This window comes from Mycteria americana, chromosome 1 (genome assembly GCF_035582795.1).
Source record: "Mycteria americana isolate JAX WOST 10 ecotype Jacksonville Zoo and Gardens chromosome 1, USCA_MyAme_1.0, whole genome shotgun sequence".
Lineage (NCBI taxonomy): Eukaryota > Metazoa > Chordata > Aves > Ciconiiformes > Ciconiidae > Mycteria > Mycteria americana.
Genome location: NC_134365.1, coordinates 26,597,641 through 26,617,728, shown reverse-complemented (window position 1 = coordinate 26,617,728; position 20,088 = coordinate 26,597,641). Strand labels below are relative to the sequence as shown.

Here is a 20,088-nt window from a genome sequence, read left to right as displayed (position 1 = left end):
GGCTAGACCCTCGCAGTGTCAGATTCGCTGGGATGACTGCCAGCACAGGAAAGGGAAAGGAGGAGGCATATAGCTACCCTCTTGGAACAGGTGTCTGCTCCATCCCAACGTACTGCAGCAGCTCTTATGATGACAATGTCCTCCTTACCCTGAATGAAGAATTCCTTGCTAGATGCCTTCTCTGTTTTCCATATGTCTATTTTTCTGCACCTTTTGAAGGCAAGAGCCTTGTATTCTCTTAGCCAGCAAGTCCTAAGTGCGGGTCCATCTGCACATTATTGTTCATTACCTGATAACTGAAGAAGCCTTAATTTTAGTTGCCCAAGAACTTTCTCCCTGCATGGTGAGAGTCACCATGAATGACTTGGCATGGTGCCTCAACAGAACACCCAAACAACTATCATCAGCTCCAAAACCTGACAATACATAAAATTCAACCTGAATCTTTCATGTGAGTATGGTCTTCTACCTTCACATAGCAAAATATATCCTGAAGATTGGTTTGGCTTTATTATTTATTGATTGTACATGATGTATTTATCTGTCAAGTTATGAATAATTAGTTACTAGATACATTTAAATAGCTCTAGGATAAATTGCAACAACAACTGCTTAACAGCACCTGGCAGTCTAGAGCTGAGCATTTGCAGTAGGGAACCCTGCTAGCCATTATGACTTCTTTAAATGAGATAGATAGGCTATTAATCTCAGTAGGGTTGCAGAGACATAACTAACAGAATAACTTACCCAAGATTTTTGAATTTAGCACAAAAGCATGTAAAACTTGTGTTTACTGAACAATAATTTGAATAGATTGTGAAAGCAAGGCACAACTCAACAAATATATGAACCTTATTTAATTCCATATCCATTAATGTACAAAGTAAACAGCATTTTCTTCTCTACTGCATGCTGACATCCTATAAATTGTCAGCTAATCTGAAGTCAATTATTTGTAATTACTGAAAATTAGAAAATCAGAGCATGAAATGTGGGCTTGATTTTTCACTTGAAAACAAACATATAGGATGGGTTTATGAAAGGCCAAACAAAAAATTATGTAAACAATGAGACTGATTTTTGGACAATTTTGGCCATTGCTCTAGGAGCCACAGTGTTATGGTTTAACCCCAGTAGGCAGCTAAGCACCACCCAGCTGCTCGCTCACTCCTCCCCACTGGGATGGGGGGGGAGAAACAGAAAGGTAAAAGTGCAAAAATTCGTGGGTGGGGATAAAGACAGTTTAATAATTTGTGAAAAGGAGGGGGGGGGGAAACAACAGAGAGAGGGGGGAAAAACCAAACCCAAGAAAAAGAAGTGATGCAAAAGAACACAATTGCTCACTACCAACCAACTGATGCCCAGCCTGTCCCAGAGCAAGGACAGCCCCAGTCAGCCTCCACCTGCATCCAGTTTTATTGCTGAGCACCATGTCATATGGTATGGGATACCCGTCTGGTCAGCTGGGGTCAGCTGTCCTGGCTGTGTCCCCCCCAACTTCTTGTGCCCCCCCAGCCTACTTGATGGGACAGTCTGACAAGCAGAAAAGGCCTTGACTCTGTGTAAGCACTGCTCAGCAATAACTAAAACATCCCCATGTTACCAACACTGTTTTCAGCACAAATCCAAACCGTAGCCCCATACCAGCTACTATGAAGAAAATTAACTCTGTCCTGACCAAAACCAGTACACACAGAATGACTGTGAAGGAATTCTTATCTTTTAATTGTACAAGATCACTAAAAATAACAACCATAAGGAAAGTAATTAGTAATTTTTGAGTTTTGATAGTAAGACAGTTATGTAGTCTGGAGAGCAGCAGAAGAGAGACAACAGGAGCTATCTAAGTACTAAATTGCCTAAGCTACGTAGGCTTCTTGCATAGCAAATTGAAGAGAGTTTCTTGCAAAAAATGATTCCCAGAACTGCAGTAAGCCCTGTCCTAAAGCGTTCCTGATAAAATCTCTCTCTTAAAACAGCTGGACAGCTGAGGGCATCTTGAGTGTCAAAAGCTGGATGTTGTAAATACCCCACAGTGCTACATTTAGCACTATTTAAAACCTTGTGAAAATAAATGTTTATAATTCTAAAACTGACAGAGCTAGCTGTTGTTGAATAACAATGAATTCCCTTTTAAGGTTTCTGTAAATGCAGCCATAGACAAGGATCCACCTCTAAGTTGTAAAATTTGAATCTAGAAAAAAAAAGCGATGCATTCAGAAGAGAAGTTCAGTGCAAATACAAGTGATGCGGTAAGAATTAGAGCTGATCATCAATTTCTTTAGGAAGCTTCAGACGAGAAGATTATGGTGGAATTTCATCAGACTAAGTAAAAGAGCTGTATTTCAGCTACATTGGTTTTGTCCCAGACAACATAAAAATAACCAAAATCAAAGTTTCACATTCAATGGCTAACAGGGAAAACCTCACAGCAAAGAAGATAATCTACTGCAGGAGAATGTAATCCTTTCCTTTTTTGCTAGATATTCCATGAAAGGGGAAAGCTAGGAAGGGCTTTGCAGTGGCTGAAAGGAGCAGTTATCACTCCCTTTCTGTTGTACGTGGCAGAAAATGCAGTTCTTCTGTAATCACAGTCTTCCTGACGTCATCACATCATTTTGGTGTCCTTCATGGGAATTCAATCCCCAGCATGCAGCCCTTGAAGTCTTGTGGCTAACATGAGCTTTTAATGATTCCTTGATAGGAAATGCGAGGAGGCACTAGACTACTCAGGCTACAGGCTCTGATATAAATCAGGCAGAAGGACTGAAAAGAAATCTTATCACTTTAACAGATTTGTAAACACCTCCAGTTTCAGGAGTATTTTCTGTAAGCTGAAGTATAAACATGGAAGCCGCAATACCCGGTTCCTGTCTTGGTAACAGAATTATTGTCTTCTCGTCAGTAAATGATGTAAACTCAGGCCATCTGAATGAGTCTCAGCTAGAAAGACCTAAGCTATTACTTTCTACCTCACAAAAGCTTTTTAAGATGCAATAAATTCATATTTGTAAAGCCATTTGAAATCTTCACATGGAAAGTACAACTGCCATATTATATGTGTTCTAGCACATTGATATATTAAGATAGTCTGATGAACCATTATATTTTTTATATTTCTTTATTAAACGGTGCTGCACCATAATTATTACTTCAATCACTGAAAGAGAAAATGAATATGCATGCTAAAAGGAAAAGCATAATTAATGTATGTAAAATGTTTGTTCATTAAATCTAATGAATCTCCCTGTATAAAGAGCACACCGAAAAGTACCACAGCTAAAAAATGTGTGACTGAAATCATTTACTTATACGACTTTATGTTGCACCCTGCAAAGGCATCTCTAAAGCATCTCGAGCTCCTGAGGCTAAACAGTAGTGCTAAGAGACCTTTAATATATTTATGAATATAAGCCAGCGCACATGTCCCAGCCCATGACTACTCTGTGATGCAGGTAAAGCTCTTCCCCCAGCCTTCAGCCTGTCACGCTGGCCTTGCATCTAAAGAGCTCCACCTTGAAAACAGCCTATTTTCTGCCTGCCCAAGGGGATTTTTAATTGTCGTCCCTGAGGCCTCAGCCCTAGCGCACCCTGGATGTGCTACCGAGGAGCCCGTGTGAGCCTGGGGGGCTGGAGCTGTTCACCGTGTCCCCCGCTGCTCTGCTCCTGCAGACCCCAGGCCAGCCCAGCGCGCTGCCCTCCCGGGTGGCTCACTGCAGCGTGCCGGGCTGCCCGGGGCTGGTCAGCCGTGGTGCTCAGTGAAAGGGCCCTGCCTGGACATTTACCCCCAGTTCAGTCTCTGGGGACCTGCCCAGGGTGACGGAGTGCGGGGCTGCAGGTGTCCTTTCGGTGCTAACAGGAGGAAGGGGAAGGTAGGAATTCACCTGTGCAGAAGATCTGCACTTTGCTCCTTACCACTAGAATAAGGTGCATTAACTACGTAGCTGGAAAGCCTGTGTGCACCGAGGAAGGTGGCAAACCAATGTGTTATTCTAAAATGGCCAATGTACCACAAAATCAGGCAGCAGCCTCTCATATAAGCTTTTTGACTCAGTGACGTACACATGCACAGCGTTATCTTATTTTCAGTACAATTAAAAGATAATAAATACATGACATATAACATAAGCCAGATTCTAGCCATGTTTGCTGTTAGCTGTCATGAACGTCTTGGCTCACTGTTGAGAAGATCTGTGAGTTTGAGGCTGTGAGTGCAAAGAAGCGTGGTGTGGTGTTGAGTCATTCCTCATAGTCAGTTAATTATTAATCATGCCAGAGAGATCTGGCGGCTGCAGTGCCCAGGCTGCTTCCCTCTATAAGTATTCAGGGATTCTCAGTCATTTCATACTGACATTTAATGCCACAGAAATGGGGGGGGGGGATGCTCCCTCTATTTTCTGAAAATATCAACCAAGTAATTATCAGATATGAAAATTCCTATTAATATATCAAAGTCAGTTTTTCAAGTTCTTCACTGTGTCTCCTTCTGTGCTTCAGCAGCCATACAACTCCAGATGCTGCTCAGCATTTGGCTTTCAGAATCAGAAAACAATGCACGAAGATAAACCCAGACTCCCTCTTACACATGTAACCAGCCACAAAAATTACGGAACCAGGATGCCATCCTAGAAATCCCATAAATGCCTCTGGTTTCCATATCATTGGTTGAGAGGGTCTTTCTTCATGTTTCCCCCTAATGTTGGCTTTTAACTGTTGTACAAAAGTCAGTGGATGCAAAGCGTCCTTCATTCAGGAGCCATCTTCTACTCTGGGATGGGAGCCATCTTCTACTCTGGAATGAAAGTCACCTTCAGAAGCAGTGAAGCTCACCTGAGAAATCTCAAATCTCTCCCAGCAATTTGATGCCTGCAGTCTCTGAAAAATCAGGTTGTGGACAGATTATAAGCAACAATGACAAGTATTAAGTCTAATTATACCAATAGACATGAAGAGATAAAAAGGCTTTTAGAAGGCCTGGCAAGCATTCAGGAACTTAGCTGGGAGACAGCATAAAATACACTGTCACATTCTGCTACTCTAAAAACCCAGAAGACTCTGAGAAACCAGCTCACGGGGGTTGCAATATTATGTTTTTCTGAACCATGTATTCCCCTTTAAAGAGATTTTCACTGCAGGAGCAGCTGAGACGGATGCCCAGGTCCCTGATCCACAAGGCATAAGGAGTGGCACAGTTACAGCAATGCAAAAAAAAAAGTAGGCACTTACAAGCTGATCTGTCTAATCCCTTCTCCAAAATCATTGTTCTTATTACTGGTGCATGCAAACAAATAAAAACTTCTGTCATTTGCATTTTAAATAGGAAGGCACTCATGATTTGCTTCACCTGGAGGACAGATGCAACACAGCCTTTCAGTGGTAATATTGGTATTCATAAACAGCTGATTCCGATTAGCAGTTTTAGATAAACAGAATAACGGATGTGAGTACAAGTGACACTCTTCCTTTTGTCTATTTACACAGAAAGCCAGACTTGCTCGAATTCGTGCAGCAAAGAGTGGGAGTGCTAATGCCTACATGCAGAGCAAACGAAATGGCTTACTGAGTAACCAGCTGCAGCAGGTAATGTTTTTATATCCTCCGCCTCCAGAGAAACAGCCTGATGACAGCCCAGCAGTAGCTTATTCTATTTATCACCAGGGCAAGTCAACTTGGGTCTTTAGGCAATGTTATCTTTAGAGGTAGATTAAGGAAGGATAAATTAGACAATTACTGTTGTTAAAGGAAGCTCATGAGAGTAGATGACGGGGTATTAAAAGATGAGGGAAATGGCCAGATAGAGATGCTGTATTCAAATGTAACCCACATTTTTAGACTTAGACCCCATAGAAGCCCTCATTAATAAAGTACAGTGTTTGCCTCTTAGGAGGTCGGTTGGGTTTATCTCATTTGGCTTTAGACAGGTGGAACATGGGTGACAAAGGCAGGCTTCACCATCAGTGAGGGAAAGAGGTAGCTCCGGGGTACCGTCTGCACAGAGGGGTGTTGCAGAGTGAAAAGCGTTCCCTGGAAGCGCCTACTTTGCTCTAAGGAGAATCTTGGTGATTACCTCAAATGCACTGAAATCTAATGTTACCTGAAGCAAATTCTCCCCTTACCCCTGCTAAGGAAGCCAGGAGCAGCAGTGGGAGCTGTGGGCAGCGGCTGGGACCAGGACCCGCAGCGACCCGTGCTGCCGGAGACAGCCCCTTGGCTGCTCGGAGCTGTAGCCAGCTGAGAAAGACTGAAGACACAGTGGTTTTTAATCCCTGCCATTTTCTGGCATTTAGGCAATTCCCTGAGGGATACAGGCAGGCTTTCATTCCTCTATGCCCTTTCTGTTCAATACATGTTAAAAAGCCGAACGCTTTAACCTATAGCCAGAAGAGGAGGAAGGGGCTGTCTGTCCGTCCGGTCTAGCACAAAAGACAAGTAGTCAGAGCCCTCGCTTCCTCTCCTGCTTGAAAGAACTAAAATCTTTGAACTAAAAAGACACCAAATAGCTTAATTGCCATGCAGATTTCAAATATCCCAAAGTTGAATTGTAATCTTTCCTATTATCCCACTTCCTCCTCTATTTAGTTTTCTGCTTTCTAGTGAATAATTATGAAAGCAATTAATAAACAGTGGATGCTTTCTAGTTAATTCTTCATTCTGTGTCAGTACATCTGCTATATGCTTTCCAAACTCAGCAGATTGGGATCACTGACATGAATTTTTGTGTAAGCAGCAATACCACAAATTCTTTAGTGCTATGAAATGATCCCAGGAGGATAACTATGTTTAATTTCCTTCAAATGAGGCACATTCCCAGGAAAAAAAAAGTATTTTACTGTCACTTAAATTTATGATAATTTTAAGTATGCATTGATTCAACATTCAAAGCTTACATGTTGATTGCACTTGTAAATGGTACTATTCCATCTACGCATAAAAGACCTAAGATGGAAACATTTAAAAGGAGGTGGAAGGGAAGGAAAGAAAATATTTTGATTAAAAAACAAACAAGCAAAAGAGAACTCAGGTTCAAAATGTTTTAGGTTATACCATGTAGATGAAGCATTGCAGTTATGCTACCATGTACAATCCAAATTAGTTCTGATCAAATATTTGGATAAGAGCCCTCTTGTTCAGAAATGAGAATAATACAGAGTTGTATGTATTAACAGTCCTCCAGTGAAGAAGAACAGGCCTTTGTTAGCAAATCTGGCTCTTCCTTTGAAACGCAGCACCACCACCTGCTTCACTGCCTGGAAAAAACTACGGTAAGAAAAGAGAACTGTGTTTTCCTGTGAATTCCAACACCAGCCTAGTTTTAAATGTTTTCAGTATTTCTTCTAATTAATAAGCCTTTATATGAAAGCAGTTAACTGGGAAGAAAAGCCATTTTATCTTATTTTAAGGCATTATACCCACTACATATAAATAACAGAGAGATCCTGGATGAGAGCCTCATCTAGGGTGAAAGATACTGGTATCAGTGAGATGACGTCAGTATAGCCAAGCTGTATATGTGATCTTCAGTATGGATTTCAGACACTCCATAATGTTACCATTTGAACCTTTCTGCAGTACAGTTCATAAAACAAAATTTGTAATCCTTACACATTCAATACTCACTGCAGTCAAAGCAAGTTTTTGGCTGAGCAAATGTTGGGCTTTTGTACCAGGAGAGCTGCTGAGTGTTTCCTCGGACGTGAGCGTGATTCTCACTGGTGTGACTGTAAAAGAGGATCCCCAAGCATCCTATTTTGAAACTTCAAGTGCTTAATCTATGTGCAGGTGCAAAGCTTCAAAGTCTTTTGGCTTCAGTTTAGACACTGAGATCCCTGTAGAAATCACTGATGTAATTCATAACAGCCCAAATATGCTCATCTAGATTTGAAACTCCCTATAAATCAAAAGGACTACTTATTATGTGCTCTCTCTATTTTTCCCTGGTCAATACCTGAATAATTATACAGCCATAAAGGACAGTAAACTACAGCAGAGTTATGATGCAGTAATAACTAAGTGCCATGTTTACTAATAGTGTATTTCCGGACAGATAACACCACAGTAATAACCCTAATCATCCCTAAATTTACATTGTTTCCTCTTTTGTCATGTCCTAAGGAAACTAAGAACATAAATATTAGTTATATTGAATTTAATCTTTGTAGATTTGGGAATTTCACATAAGGCATGCTAAAATTATCTCCTTGTATTTTTATATTTTTGCAGGCATTATATTGTCATGTAGAACTTCCCTTATATTGTAGATAAGTTGGTCAACATCCATTAAACTACAATTTACAAATTTACATCTAGTTTTATAAGTTCCAGTTGCTTGTAAAAAATTATATGATTTCTCTTTTAGTCTTGTATACATAGAGGAACTTTATGCTATTTTGTCTCATCTTTATAGTCTAGTTTTAGATTTTCATTAAAAGACCCAGTAATGCTTCTGCTGTATTTGATGGGATCAATGTGAAAGTCTTTCTGCTCATTCTCAAAAAAAAAAGAGATTAAAAAGTTTTCCCACAACAGACATCGCTAAATTAAAATATGATGTATGTATATGTATAATTTAATGTTCTCCTTTCTACAGCATTTATTTGTAAATAGAATGGCCCAGTTGTTACATCACTTGCACAGTAATACGTCATCCCACAGGTGCTTATGTCTTCTCCATTCTTACTTTTGGAGTATTCATTTTTATATAATGTGCTGTAGGACAAAATGTCTTGTTTCATGTTCAGAGTATAACGTGGTTTCTTTGCCAAGATTCAGGCCGGGTCTTTTGGGGACATCTTTGAGACATTTTGTACTAGAACCTGATAATAGCGATCTGCCTTAAAAACTGTTCCACAGTTGCACATTACAAACATATTTAAAACTCTAATAGCAGCCACAGGTCTTGTCAAACTCTCATAGAGATCATGGAAAAAAAAATCTATTCATTTGGTGGGAGTTGGATTCGGCTCCCAAAGTTTCTCATTTCCTCTAATCATAATGTGGAATATGTAAGCCTATTCTTTTTTTCTTTTTTTAAACAGAGCTTTTTTTAAAAAAAGAATAAGTCTATAAAGCAAGTATGATCTTGTTTCCTAAATTTGCATAGAAAAACTACTTTCTTTTTTCCTTGTTTGTTGGTCCTGCTACTGGCACTGATGTTCACATGACACAAGAACACAAAAACATATGCAGAAGTTCCAAGCTGTATTCTGCAACTGCCTGGTCAGATCATGCATTCCTAAAATTTTAGCAGGAAATTGAAATTTTGGGCCCTCAGCTTATGGAATCTGGCAAGCTGCTGGTTCATGGTGTAAGAGCAAGAGTGAGGTGCCTTCTTAGCCTCGCCTCATGCTTTGAAATATCATTTGGTATAAGCATCGGTCCAGATGATACTAAGCAAAGGCATATTTTCTCTTTTCCGGCACTTTAAAGTCAATAGGATAAGATCTCTTCCACTCTAAAAAATGCAGTGTGGGCAATGTTATGGAATTCCGTGAAAATTACATTAATAATGAAAATAATTGCACTGAAAGTTATATTTTACAGGCTACTTTTAGCTGATTTAAGAACAGTTAATTAATAAGTATCATCAAATATATTAACTTGAGCCATTATATCATTTCAAAATGTTTCCAGTTTATATTAAAAGTTCACTCAATAACCCTCTTTAATGGACCCTACAAATTGAATTGAGTTGAATTGAATTGAGTTGGTTGCTCCATAAAAGTTTTAGGAAGCACAAAATTACTTTTAATTGGAAAACTAGCAGAGTTCTTGGCAAACATACTGCAAGCCACTGAACGTAATCTAAAGATGGCAATTAGGTAATTTTTCTCGCTGAATTTTATGTCCACTGTGTGATCACACTCAAAATCTTGATTGTGACTGACATGCCTTATGGAAGTGAATTTTCAAGCAAGTTCTTTCCATATCACTTGAAATTAACATTCTTCAACACCACGCATTTCCACACAAACTTACGTCTGAGTGAAGAAGAACAGAAGAAATGGAAATAAAAATAACATGCCTATAAAGGTATTTCCATTTGTCACAAACACTTGGCTACAGTTGTTAGTCTATTTACTTTGCTCACATGTTTTGTATTAGCACTGTACTGTAATTCTCCTGGAAAACGTCAGCACCTTTCCCATTAGCGCATTGTTCTTTAGGGGAAAAATAATATTTCTCTTTCTAATACACAAAGACACAGCAGGCTAACAAACTTTAAGGGAACAAGACTAAGCTGAGTAGAGCATAAAACAACCCAGAAAATGCTCCCTAAACCATTCTCAGGATATGCAGACTGATTCCAGCAGTAACTGGGAAGATGAACATATCTTAATCTCTGCTTAGTTTGGGCTGCTACTTTAAAATTACTGTAACACCCCCCCCCCCCCCCCCCCATAAGAAACACCACTATTTCACAGTCTTTTGCACACAAAGATAATGTGGAAATCATGGCTATGTGTGAAACTCTCCCTAATCACCTACTGAGTCAAAATAAACCAGCCCTTTGCTTGAATTTGGATTCAGCTCTATGACAAACCTGTAAGACTACTGTCTATGCTGGGATTAAGCAAAGATTGCATGAATAAGGACTACTTCATTTAACTAAATGCTCAGTCTTCTAAACTACTTTCAATACATCCATCTACAGTAATTAGGAACTTTTTGGATGCTTTTAAATAACTATCTCCCCTCCTCTAATCAAAACTTCTATTTAATTGAATCTTTTTCTTTTACATAGATGCATACATTGAAAGACACTGTTTCAAATCCTGATTTCTAACATGTAATCCAACAGGAAGCTTTATAAACCCATCTGGAAAATATTTATTATTTTTATTTTATTATAGTTCAAGACAATAAATCTTATTTATTTCCAAATGACATTTAGAGCATTTACATAAGCATTACTTGCATTTTTACTAATAAACATAACCCACTATTTTGTAGCACTTCATAGATTATACAGGTATGTATAATGCAAACTACATTACAATCATGTGGTATTTTACAAAATAATTTGGATTAACTTTTTCTTATTTAGAGCTCTGAATGTTTTGTTCCAGCGTTTACATTTGTATCGGTGTTCAGCCCAGGCTAATATGGGCTAAACACCAATCAAGAATAAGCTTTCTAACTTTCCCAGTTTATTCAGTTGTGTCAATTTAAGCCTTTAAACAATCATGATTAATATGGTCACTTTAATTATCTTTCTGTGTCTGCTTTGTCCCTTTGTTGGATTCTTCTTGGCTAGAATCACGAGTTTGTGGATGAGCAAGTCTATGAAGAGAGCTGTATGGAGGTTTCCACCGTCAATAGACCCCCCAGCCACAGCCCCTCTCTCTCGTCTCAACAAGGTGTTACCAGCACTTGCTGCTCACGAAGGCATAAAAAGACTTACCGCATCCCAAACACCACCATCACTGGCAGCCGTCCAGGCAGCGTCCAGGAGCTCAGCACCATCCAGATCAGATGCGTGGAGAGGACGCCTCTGTCTAACAGGTACTTCACATGCATCAGCACGCCCAGAGCTGAAGCCCCCATCTCTGTTAGAGAAGAGATGCAGAGGTGGTGTGGCCTCTGCAGGTAGGCTGTGAGGCTAAAGATGGAAGTCAAATAGCCATCCAAAAATGGACACTAGTACTGAAACATCCGGCACTTAGTTTGCTCCAAGCTTCATCCAAGATAACAGAATAGTCTCTCTACATCCGTTTCTGCCCTCTCATGCCCTCCCCACAAACTACTGTGTACTATTTCCAGTGAACAGCATCCAGGGACCCCAAATTAAATAGAGCGTCAAATATTATAAGCCATGGACAAACACATAACAAGAAGAATTTAGCATAGGAAAATGTGCAATTCAGATATACGGGACGAGCAAGTGGGAAGAGAAAGCAAGGTCTGCCCCTGCTGTTTCTACCGGTTTGGTTCAGAAGCATAGGACAAATGAGCCTTCCTCACACTTCCACGGAGCAGAGAAATAAAACTGATTTCCAGAGTCCTAAGTGTAATAGTCATAAGAAAGACTCTTCTAAATAAAAAGATGTGAAATGGATATGAAAAATGTGTTTCCTAGTTTGAGGAGTTATTACAAAAGTGAGGAAAGTGCAGTTTAAGAGTCTGTAATTTACGGAACATCTCTGTACTCTCACAAGTAAACAATTTGGCTTTCGGGTATATCCAAACACCACCTCTGAAAACAAAGCAAAGGTCTCAGGAGACTCAGTAGTGTTTTCTATTGAACTCAACTGTGCCGCCATTTTAAAAAGAAGCGTTTCAGCACTGGTCGCTATGGAGATTGCCTTGTTAAGTTACATTTTGAGTAGCTTGCGTTGTATAGTTACTAGGTTTGGATTTTGCTTCCATGAACAATCCAGCAGCTTGTAGCTACTGAAGTTTTTCAGCTGTTGTGCAATGAGACCTCCTGGCCAGCACAAAGCTCCAATCTGTCTTAGCTTTTCAGGAAATATTCTGCCTGGATCCATCCTTTCTCTGCTAGAGGACTTTCCTGCACCATACTTCCAGTCACAGAGTATGTAAAAACACAAAGCACCAGCTTTGTGCTAAAAAAACAAGGTAAAAATGCACGCACAAAATGCCAGTCTCACCTCAAAACGGTCTGAGTTTTACAAGTTTCTTATGATGCTGACGTACTGTAGCAACTCCATGAACACATTAACCTTTATTAGTGCATATATCACTTTGTCTTACTCTTGAGGATACATAATATACAAAATGTTCTTAAATAAGCATGGCATGGAGGAATTGGTAGGAAACTGGGACTATCCCTTAGTTTCCACTTTCCTGCATAGCAAGTAATTTGGCTATGTGAAGTTGGCTCCCCAGGGAGCAGCTCAAATGCTTCCCCTGCTCAGGAACACCTAGGTGATGAGCCCAGAAACTTTTAGAAGTGCTGAAACAGTGGGAAGGAAGGGAGAAAGTCGGCCTGTCCATGGACATAGCCGTGGAGCACCTGCTGCTGGGTTGAAGGGAGCAAGGGGGCCTGTCCATGGACATAGCCGTGGAGCACCTGCTGCTGGGTTGAAGGGAGCAAGGGGGCCTGTCCATGGACATAGCCGTGGAGCACCTGCTGCTGGGTTGAAGGGAGCAAGGGGGCCTGTCCATGGACATAGCCGTGGAGCACCTGCTGCTGGGTTGAAGGGAGCAAGGGGGCCTGTCCATGGACATAGCTGTGGAGCACCTGCTGCCGGGGTGCAGGGTGGTGGGCTGGTGCCACTTTGCACCTCTGAGCTCTCTAACGGGGCAGGACAGAGACGGCTGGCTGAGGGAGTGGAATCGGGCACACGAGAGGTTTGCAGTAACGTGGGCTTTCTTCCTTCATGGATTTTTGTTTCTTCCTCCAGCCGTTCCAGCCTAAATGCCAAAGTGGAAGAGTGCGTTAAACTAAACTGTGAGCAGCCTTACGTCACTACAGCAATAATTAGCATCCCGACACCTCCAGTCACCACACCCGAAGGAGATGATAGGCCAGAGTCTCCCGAGTATTCGGGAGGAAACATTGTCAGAGTATCTGCTTTATAAAATAAGGAATTATTTATAAATTAGCATAAAGACCACTTGCAAGCTGAGCTCGAGCAGTGAGAAATGAGTCGCAAGGAATGAGAGAGCCGACAAAGACAACGCCCCTTGACGTGTGTGCCAGCGGCCGCAGAGCGAGAGGTTCAGGAGCAACAAAACACTCTGTGGGTTTCGGTGTCGTAGAGTGTGAACCAAAAGGAGTTTCTTACCCCTTGTCCGAACTGACGCGCGGTGGAATCTTCTGTGACCATCCTGACTTACTATATGAGCACAATGAAATGTCCCCATTGATGCTTCTTCTTATCATGAGAGCTCTTTTTAGAAAAAAAAAAGAAAAAAAAAATGCAAAACAAAAAATAGAAACAAACCTGTGTTCCTGCTGAATGCAAAACAATGAGAAACATTTTGATAACGTGTCTTTTTTTTCCCTGTTAATAAACCACAAACTTGTTGAGAAACTATCAAAAAAAGAAAGAAAAAAATGCTCATATGAAATATGTTTGTACTGACTGAAAGAACTACAACCATAATGCATGCTGAAATTATTTGGAGCTGTGATCTCAGTTTACTTTTGTTGTTTTTCAGATTAGGCATGATAAAATATTACTGTAGAAAGGGGCATTTCCGTGCACTTACAACAAGCTGATTGTTAATGTTCCATGGTAGTTGTACAAATAACTTCCCTTTGAAAAATGCAGTATTTCTTATTCAAACACTCATTAGTGAACTAAAGGTGTTCAGTTAGTTCAATATTTACTATTGTTTTATCTTGCTTCCTAGGTACTGTTACAACTGCAATAAGTCATTGTACCCTGTTGTATCAGGAATCAGGATTTCCTTTTTTTAAGGTATTTTACACTTCATCTACACTATAAACTTCTAATGGCAAGCATTTAAATAATCTTACAGCCAAACCGTGCACCACGAATGCACTATTCAGTCATTGTTCTTTTTGTCCACTGTCCTCTATTTCTATGACAGTTTGTTGTCCACTCCAACATTACCGTACTATTTGGGATTTCAAGGCTACTGATGAATCGACACAGTCTTTTCTTCTGTAGACATCTTGTATACTTCTGTATTTTCAGAGCAAACCTCTCGTCCCAGTGTACTCTTGCAGGATCAATCCTATTTGAATTAAAATTACAACAAAGGTGTTTTTGAGATCAGCTAACACTTATCTCCAAACCTTCCTTGTTGACATTCTGCAGCATCCAGAGTATTCGCTACGCTGGAAGACACCGAAAGATATTCAGTAAAAAAGATGGCTAAATTCTTTTTGTAATTATCTGTAAACTTGCATCCTAAAATTTGTTTGAGAATTTATATTGTGTGAAGATATTTAATTGCCTAAGAACACTGATAGAATAATGGATTGGGTCCCAAAGCTATAAAAATATAATTTATTTCAATCGGAATTTACCCACATGGGCAGGCCTAAAAGCTAATACGAAGGCTCTACCAGTTAAGGCTTTTTGGCTTCATTTTTAAAAGACATTGATGTTACCAGAAACCTTTCCGATAAAAAAGTGTCATTTTTCTTCATGAGAGTGCATTAGGAGATGTATCATAATACTTCCTATATACATGACATACCATACATGATATACATCGAATATACACGGAATATGTGCATATCAATACATACATATATACATCAAAAACACTGGATCAGAAATAATTGCATGTCTGCAAAATAAAATATGCATCTAAATCAAAAGGCTCAGTGCATTAGATGCCATTACAATAAATAACACAGTTATTTAATAGTTTGAGTAGTGTATGTTTCAGTACAGTATTTGCTAGCATTCTACTGACCTGAAAATTTACATTAAGAGAAAATACCCACTAAAAACTGAAACTTGCTGATGATACACTTTTTACTGCACACAAATACTGGTCTTTCTCTCTACCTGTCAACAGAGACTGAAGAGTAGATGATGGACTATCATGCTACAGTATATACACCAAAATAGAATATCACGTATTACAATTAAATTGCAGTTAAAAGGAGTACATAATGTCATGCATTACTCTCTTATCTTATCATTTACTTATTCAGCAGCTTGGTTAGTTTGCAATTAACTTCCCACTTTTTCTGCAAATCAGAATCACTTACTCATTTCAAACTGAGCTGCTGGATTTCTTTCAAACCTTAACAGCGAGCAGCAGCACAGGCTGTGGTGTGACCCAGAGGAGCGCTCCTTCTGAGGACCTCTGCCAAGGTCATTTACCTGACGTTGCTCTCCTCCTTCACCCTGTTGGAAAATTGCAGTAGATCTGCTGAAGCTGGTGGGTTACCGAAGTTTTAATGGGGTTTAACAGAGAGGCAGAATGGCCCCAGAGTTTTTAGTTGCATCCTACTTCTACCCATGGCTACTCATACAAAAAATGGCTTGGTCCCCACCTTTTGGCAAACAGTTACTGATATAAAAACTGCCTTGATATTAGCAGTCTGCAACAACAACTTCTTTATGCCACATGGTACTTCTTGACCAGTTATATCAGGTAAATAATGCAGAAAGGCAGTTACTAAGCCCAGTTTGGGACAGACTACATATAATCCAGGAAACCTACAGACTCCATCAGGTCATGTGTCTTTTAAAATCCCTTTATTCTCCTTTTCATATGGACTAAAAAGGACGCACTACAGCAATACACTTGCATAACAGTTATACCCCTGAAGCAACTTGTACTTTCGTTTTTTAAATGCAGCTTAAGGAATAATTTAGTATGATTTTGCAGAATTCCAGTCCTGTCTCCTATTTCCATGTCACATGCAAAATCATTAATTTATTCTGAATTGGGGAAATACACATTCTTTTGGTGTTTTAGGTGATTTAAATGCTGTTTTGGTAGTGAATGACTGTTGATGACTGTGTAAAATGCATCTGTACTGTACATGAAATGTAATTATTTCTGTGTATCATACAAAGAAACCGAGGTTGTTGTTTTGACAATTTTGTTTGACAGTCATATATCGTATTTCAGAAGGCAGCATAATACATGCATTATGCTGAATAAATAGACATTTGAGGAATATTTAAATAAAACATCTGCATGCTTGAACGGGTCAACCTGGTTTTGCAATAAGTTATTCATAGAACTTCCCCCCCCCCCCCCCATAAGATTGAAGGAACACTAAATTTCAGGGCAACAAATGTCCCTGACACTAATTCCAGGCAAGCTGTGAGTGCATAAACCATACCGGAGCCACCACGACCAGGATGCTGCAGGTCCGTAATACAGAGCTGCCCTCCTCCTGCGTGAGCGGCCGTCACCTTTCCCATCCCAGCCTGCAGCAGAGAAAATTGGGGCATTAAGTTATTTCCAGCAATACAAACTCCACCTCTCTATCTGTACTTTTAAAGAAGTATCCGCTACGTTTTCAATTCGTCCAGACACTGACTGCTCTGCTGAACCTCCCAGGCTACAGAGCCACCCCAAACCTGATACCAAATTCTCCTGATAAAATACTAGTGCACAGATGAGATCAAACTCCTTTTGTAGTGTAACAGCGGGTAACGACACACCGTGTATCACTTACAAAGGGCGACTGGCAGTGCAGATGATGCTGATCTATCAGCTGCATGTACCATAGTTCTGGCATGTGTGACGGCTGCCTCTGCCAGGAGCTCGCTGCTCTGTGGTGGGGGGAAAGAGGTAAAAGTAATACCTGCCTGTGAACCATCCCAGAGCATTTTTAAGGAGAACGACTGTCCTCCCATAAAATGGCTACCGGAGACAAACTGGAAGCGTACGCTTTACATCTTAAGGTTTTGGATATACTCGTTGTGGAAACATACTGACTGCTGAGAGAAGGCTTTCGCAGCTGAGAACGCGATGCAACCTCAGCTGCTCCAGGGAGAAGGGTGGCTTTCAGAGAGGAAACCGGTCTGGAGGAGGATACATTAGTGAAATTACAGGATCATAAAGTTTTGGGCAGGGAGGGTGCTTAGGAGGTCAGATGCTCTCTTTCCTGCATCTGGGGCCCACCAGGACTTTATTTTCCCATTGACTATGGAAACATCTGAAGATTTTCAGGTGTTCTGGAATAGCAATCAGCTGACAGGATATGTAAACATGCAGCTGAAAGAGCAGTCAGGAGTGAGCAACACATTTAGACTGACAAAGACTATAAGATATACCTAATTACCCGGGCAGCTTAGTTTCTTACCTACTTGCATTATTTATTTATCTACTTTTAAGGTACCCATTTTCACAGTATCTACGTACAAGAAACAATTGAAGGTGGGGGAGCGCTGAATAAAAAGCAAGTAGACACATAAAAATTCCAAAGTATTTAGGACACTCCAGTTTTTTTTAAGAAATGTAGTCAATCATACACGAGTTTTAAAGTTTTAGATACAATCTCACTTCAATAATAGCAATTCATATGAATTAAACATAATGCTTTTGTGGTAAAAACTTCAAAAACTATTTGAAAATTGCTGTCTCCATCATATTTAACTGTATAGTCACGGTGACCAACAGTCTTTTTTTACTATTTATTCTTTATAATTTCCCTTATATTTACAGGTTGCTTTTACAAAATGAACCATTATAAAGAACAAAAAACATAGTTATGTTTCCTTCAGAAAGCCTTATCATACAACCTGCTGGCAGATGAATCAATACCTTGTCCAAAGACCAAGAATAGTGAATTTTGCCTCCTAAAAGCATCCCCATACTCCCAAGTCATGACTGAGTGGTGCAAACCTTCCTCAGCCCCACAGCTACGGGCACAGTCCCACAGACCCGGGGTGATTCACTGGGCTGAACGGAAACACCCGATGTGGGCAAGGGGAGACCCCTTTTCTAACACAGTCACTCTCCTCAACATTAAGCGACCTGTGGAAAACATAAAGGAGCAGCTCCATAGTTGGTTGTTGTAACAGGAATCACAGAATCGTATAGGTTGGAAAAGACCTTTAAGATCATCGAGTCCAACCATAAACCTAACACTGCCAAGACCACCACTACACCATGTCCCTAAGTACCTCATCCAAACGTCCTTTAAATACCTCCAGGGATGGCGACTCAACCACTTCCCTGGGCAGCCCGTTCCAGTGCTTGATAACCCTTTCAGTGAAGTACAATTTCCTAATACCCAGTCTAAACCTCCCCTGGCGCAACTTGAGGCCATTTCCTCTTGTCCTATCACTTGTTACCTGGGAGAAGAGACCGACCCCCACCTCTCTACAACCTCCTTTCAGGTAGTTGAAGAGAGCGATAAGGTCCCCCCTCAGCCTCCTTTTCTCCAGGCTAAACAGTCCCAGCTCCCTCAGCCGCTCCTCATAAGACTTCTGCTCCAGACCCTTCACCAGCTTCGTTGCCCTTCTCTGGACACGCTCCAGTACCTCAATGTCCCTCTTGTAGTGGGGGGCCCAAAACTGAACACAGTATTCGAGGTGCAGCCTCACCAGTGCTGAGTACAGGGGCACGATCACTTCCCTGGTCCTGCTGGCCATGCTATGATTTGGCTCATTACAGTTCACGCTGCAGAGAAGAAAGAACACACCACCCTTCTCCTCCCAGAACTCCTGCAAAGTCAGGGGAAAAGGAAATAAAAGGATGAAGCAGTTTTCACTGCTGCAAGTATCTCTAAATGTTCCCCTCTTGCCAAGCAGCCTCTCTCCTACGTATATCCTAAAGCTCTGCAGGAACAGACTCAGCAGCCTAGTCAATCAATTTTAAGGCTCTTTGAACAAGCCCTAGAAAAACAGAGACACCTCATAGCCTGAGCACAGTGAAAGAAAAAAGTTTGAAAGCATTCCAATTTACAGCTGAGACCTATTTCAGCAAATGTGGTTAGATACTCAAAATAGGACTCTTTCCCAGAATACTTATCAGTAGTCCTTACGAGGGAAGGGAATACTTTTATCATTCCTGACCTGTGGGTCTTTCCCCTAATGAAACTAGCCCCATTCTGAACGCAGACTGGCTCAGGATTTAGGTAGCCAAGCCCAAGTGAGGTTACCCTGACCACAGATGTTCACTGTCGTGGGGGTCCACAAACACCGGAAGGAGCCCTACCCCAAACAATCCTTGAATGAGGGAACCACCACCAAATCAGTTTTGGAGAAGCGCTACCTCAAACCCCACCTCCTGGGCCTAGAGTCTCCTGTTTTAGCTGTGATACGAGAAAACCCCTTCACTATTTGAGCTGAACAAGAGGCAATGAGCTGCTTTACTGAAAACCTGAGCAGATCCCAGAGACATCTGCAGACTCTGTCCTTCTGGAGCCTGTTGTTTCTCAGGGTGCCTTTAACACCTTGCTTGCTTTTTACTCCAAGGACTTGCAACCCCCACAAGGACCACCACATGTACCTCTGCTACCAGTTACACCCCTGCAGGAGCAATCCTGGGCTTAACCAAGGATGGCATGGCATACCAACCCCCCCCCCCCCCGATCGCAGAGGCTCCAGCATGATTTGTCACTGTGCAGCTCTAACCTCTTTTGTCAGACTAACATCCAGGGTGCATAAATACCAATCCTCAATGCCTAGGAAGAGGATCACTAGAAGTCAATGTCCAAATGTTTTTGGA

The 20,088-nt window shown here is 40.9% G+C and overlaps 1 protein-coding gene across 1 annotated transcript in view; it reads left to right on the top strand.

Moving 5' to 3' along the window:
• The window catches only part of KCND2 (potassium voltage-gated channel subfamily D member 2), a 290,461-nt gene extending 276,919 nt beyond the window's left edge, over positions 1-13,542 (top strand). The window contains exons 4-9 of the mRNA XM_075491556.1: positions 5,482-5,580; positions 7,167-7,262; positions 8,240-8,262; positions 10,504-10,535; positions 11,253-11,502; positions 13,365-13,542. Coding sequence (XP_075347671.1) covers positions 5,482-5,580; positions 7,167-7,262; positions 8,240-8,262; positions 10,504-10,535; positions 11,253-11,502; positions 13,365-13,542 — 678 coding nt within the window. The remainder of the gene's footprint in view (positions 1-5,481; positions 5,581-7,166; positions 7,263-8,239; positions 8,263-10,503; positions 10,536-11,252; positions 11,503-13,364) is intronic.
• The last annotated feature ends 6,546 nt before the right edge of the window (positions 13,543-20,088 follow it).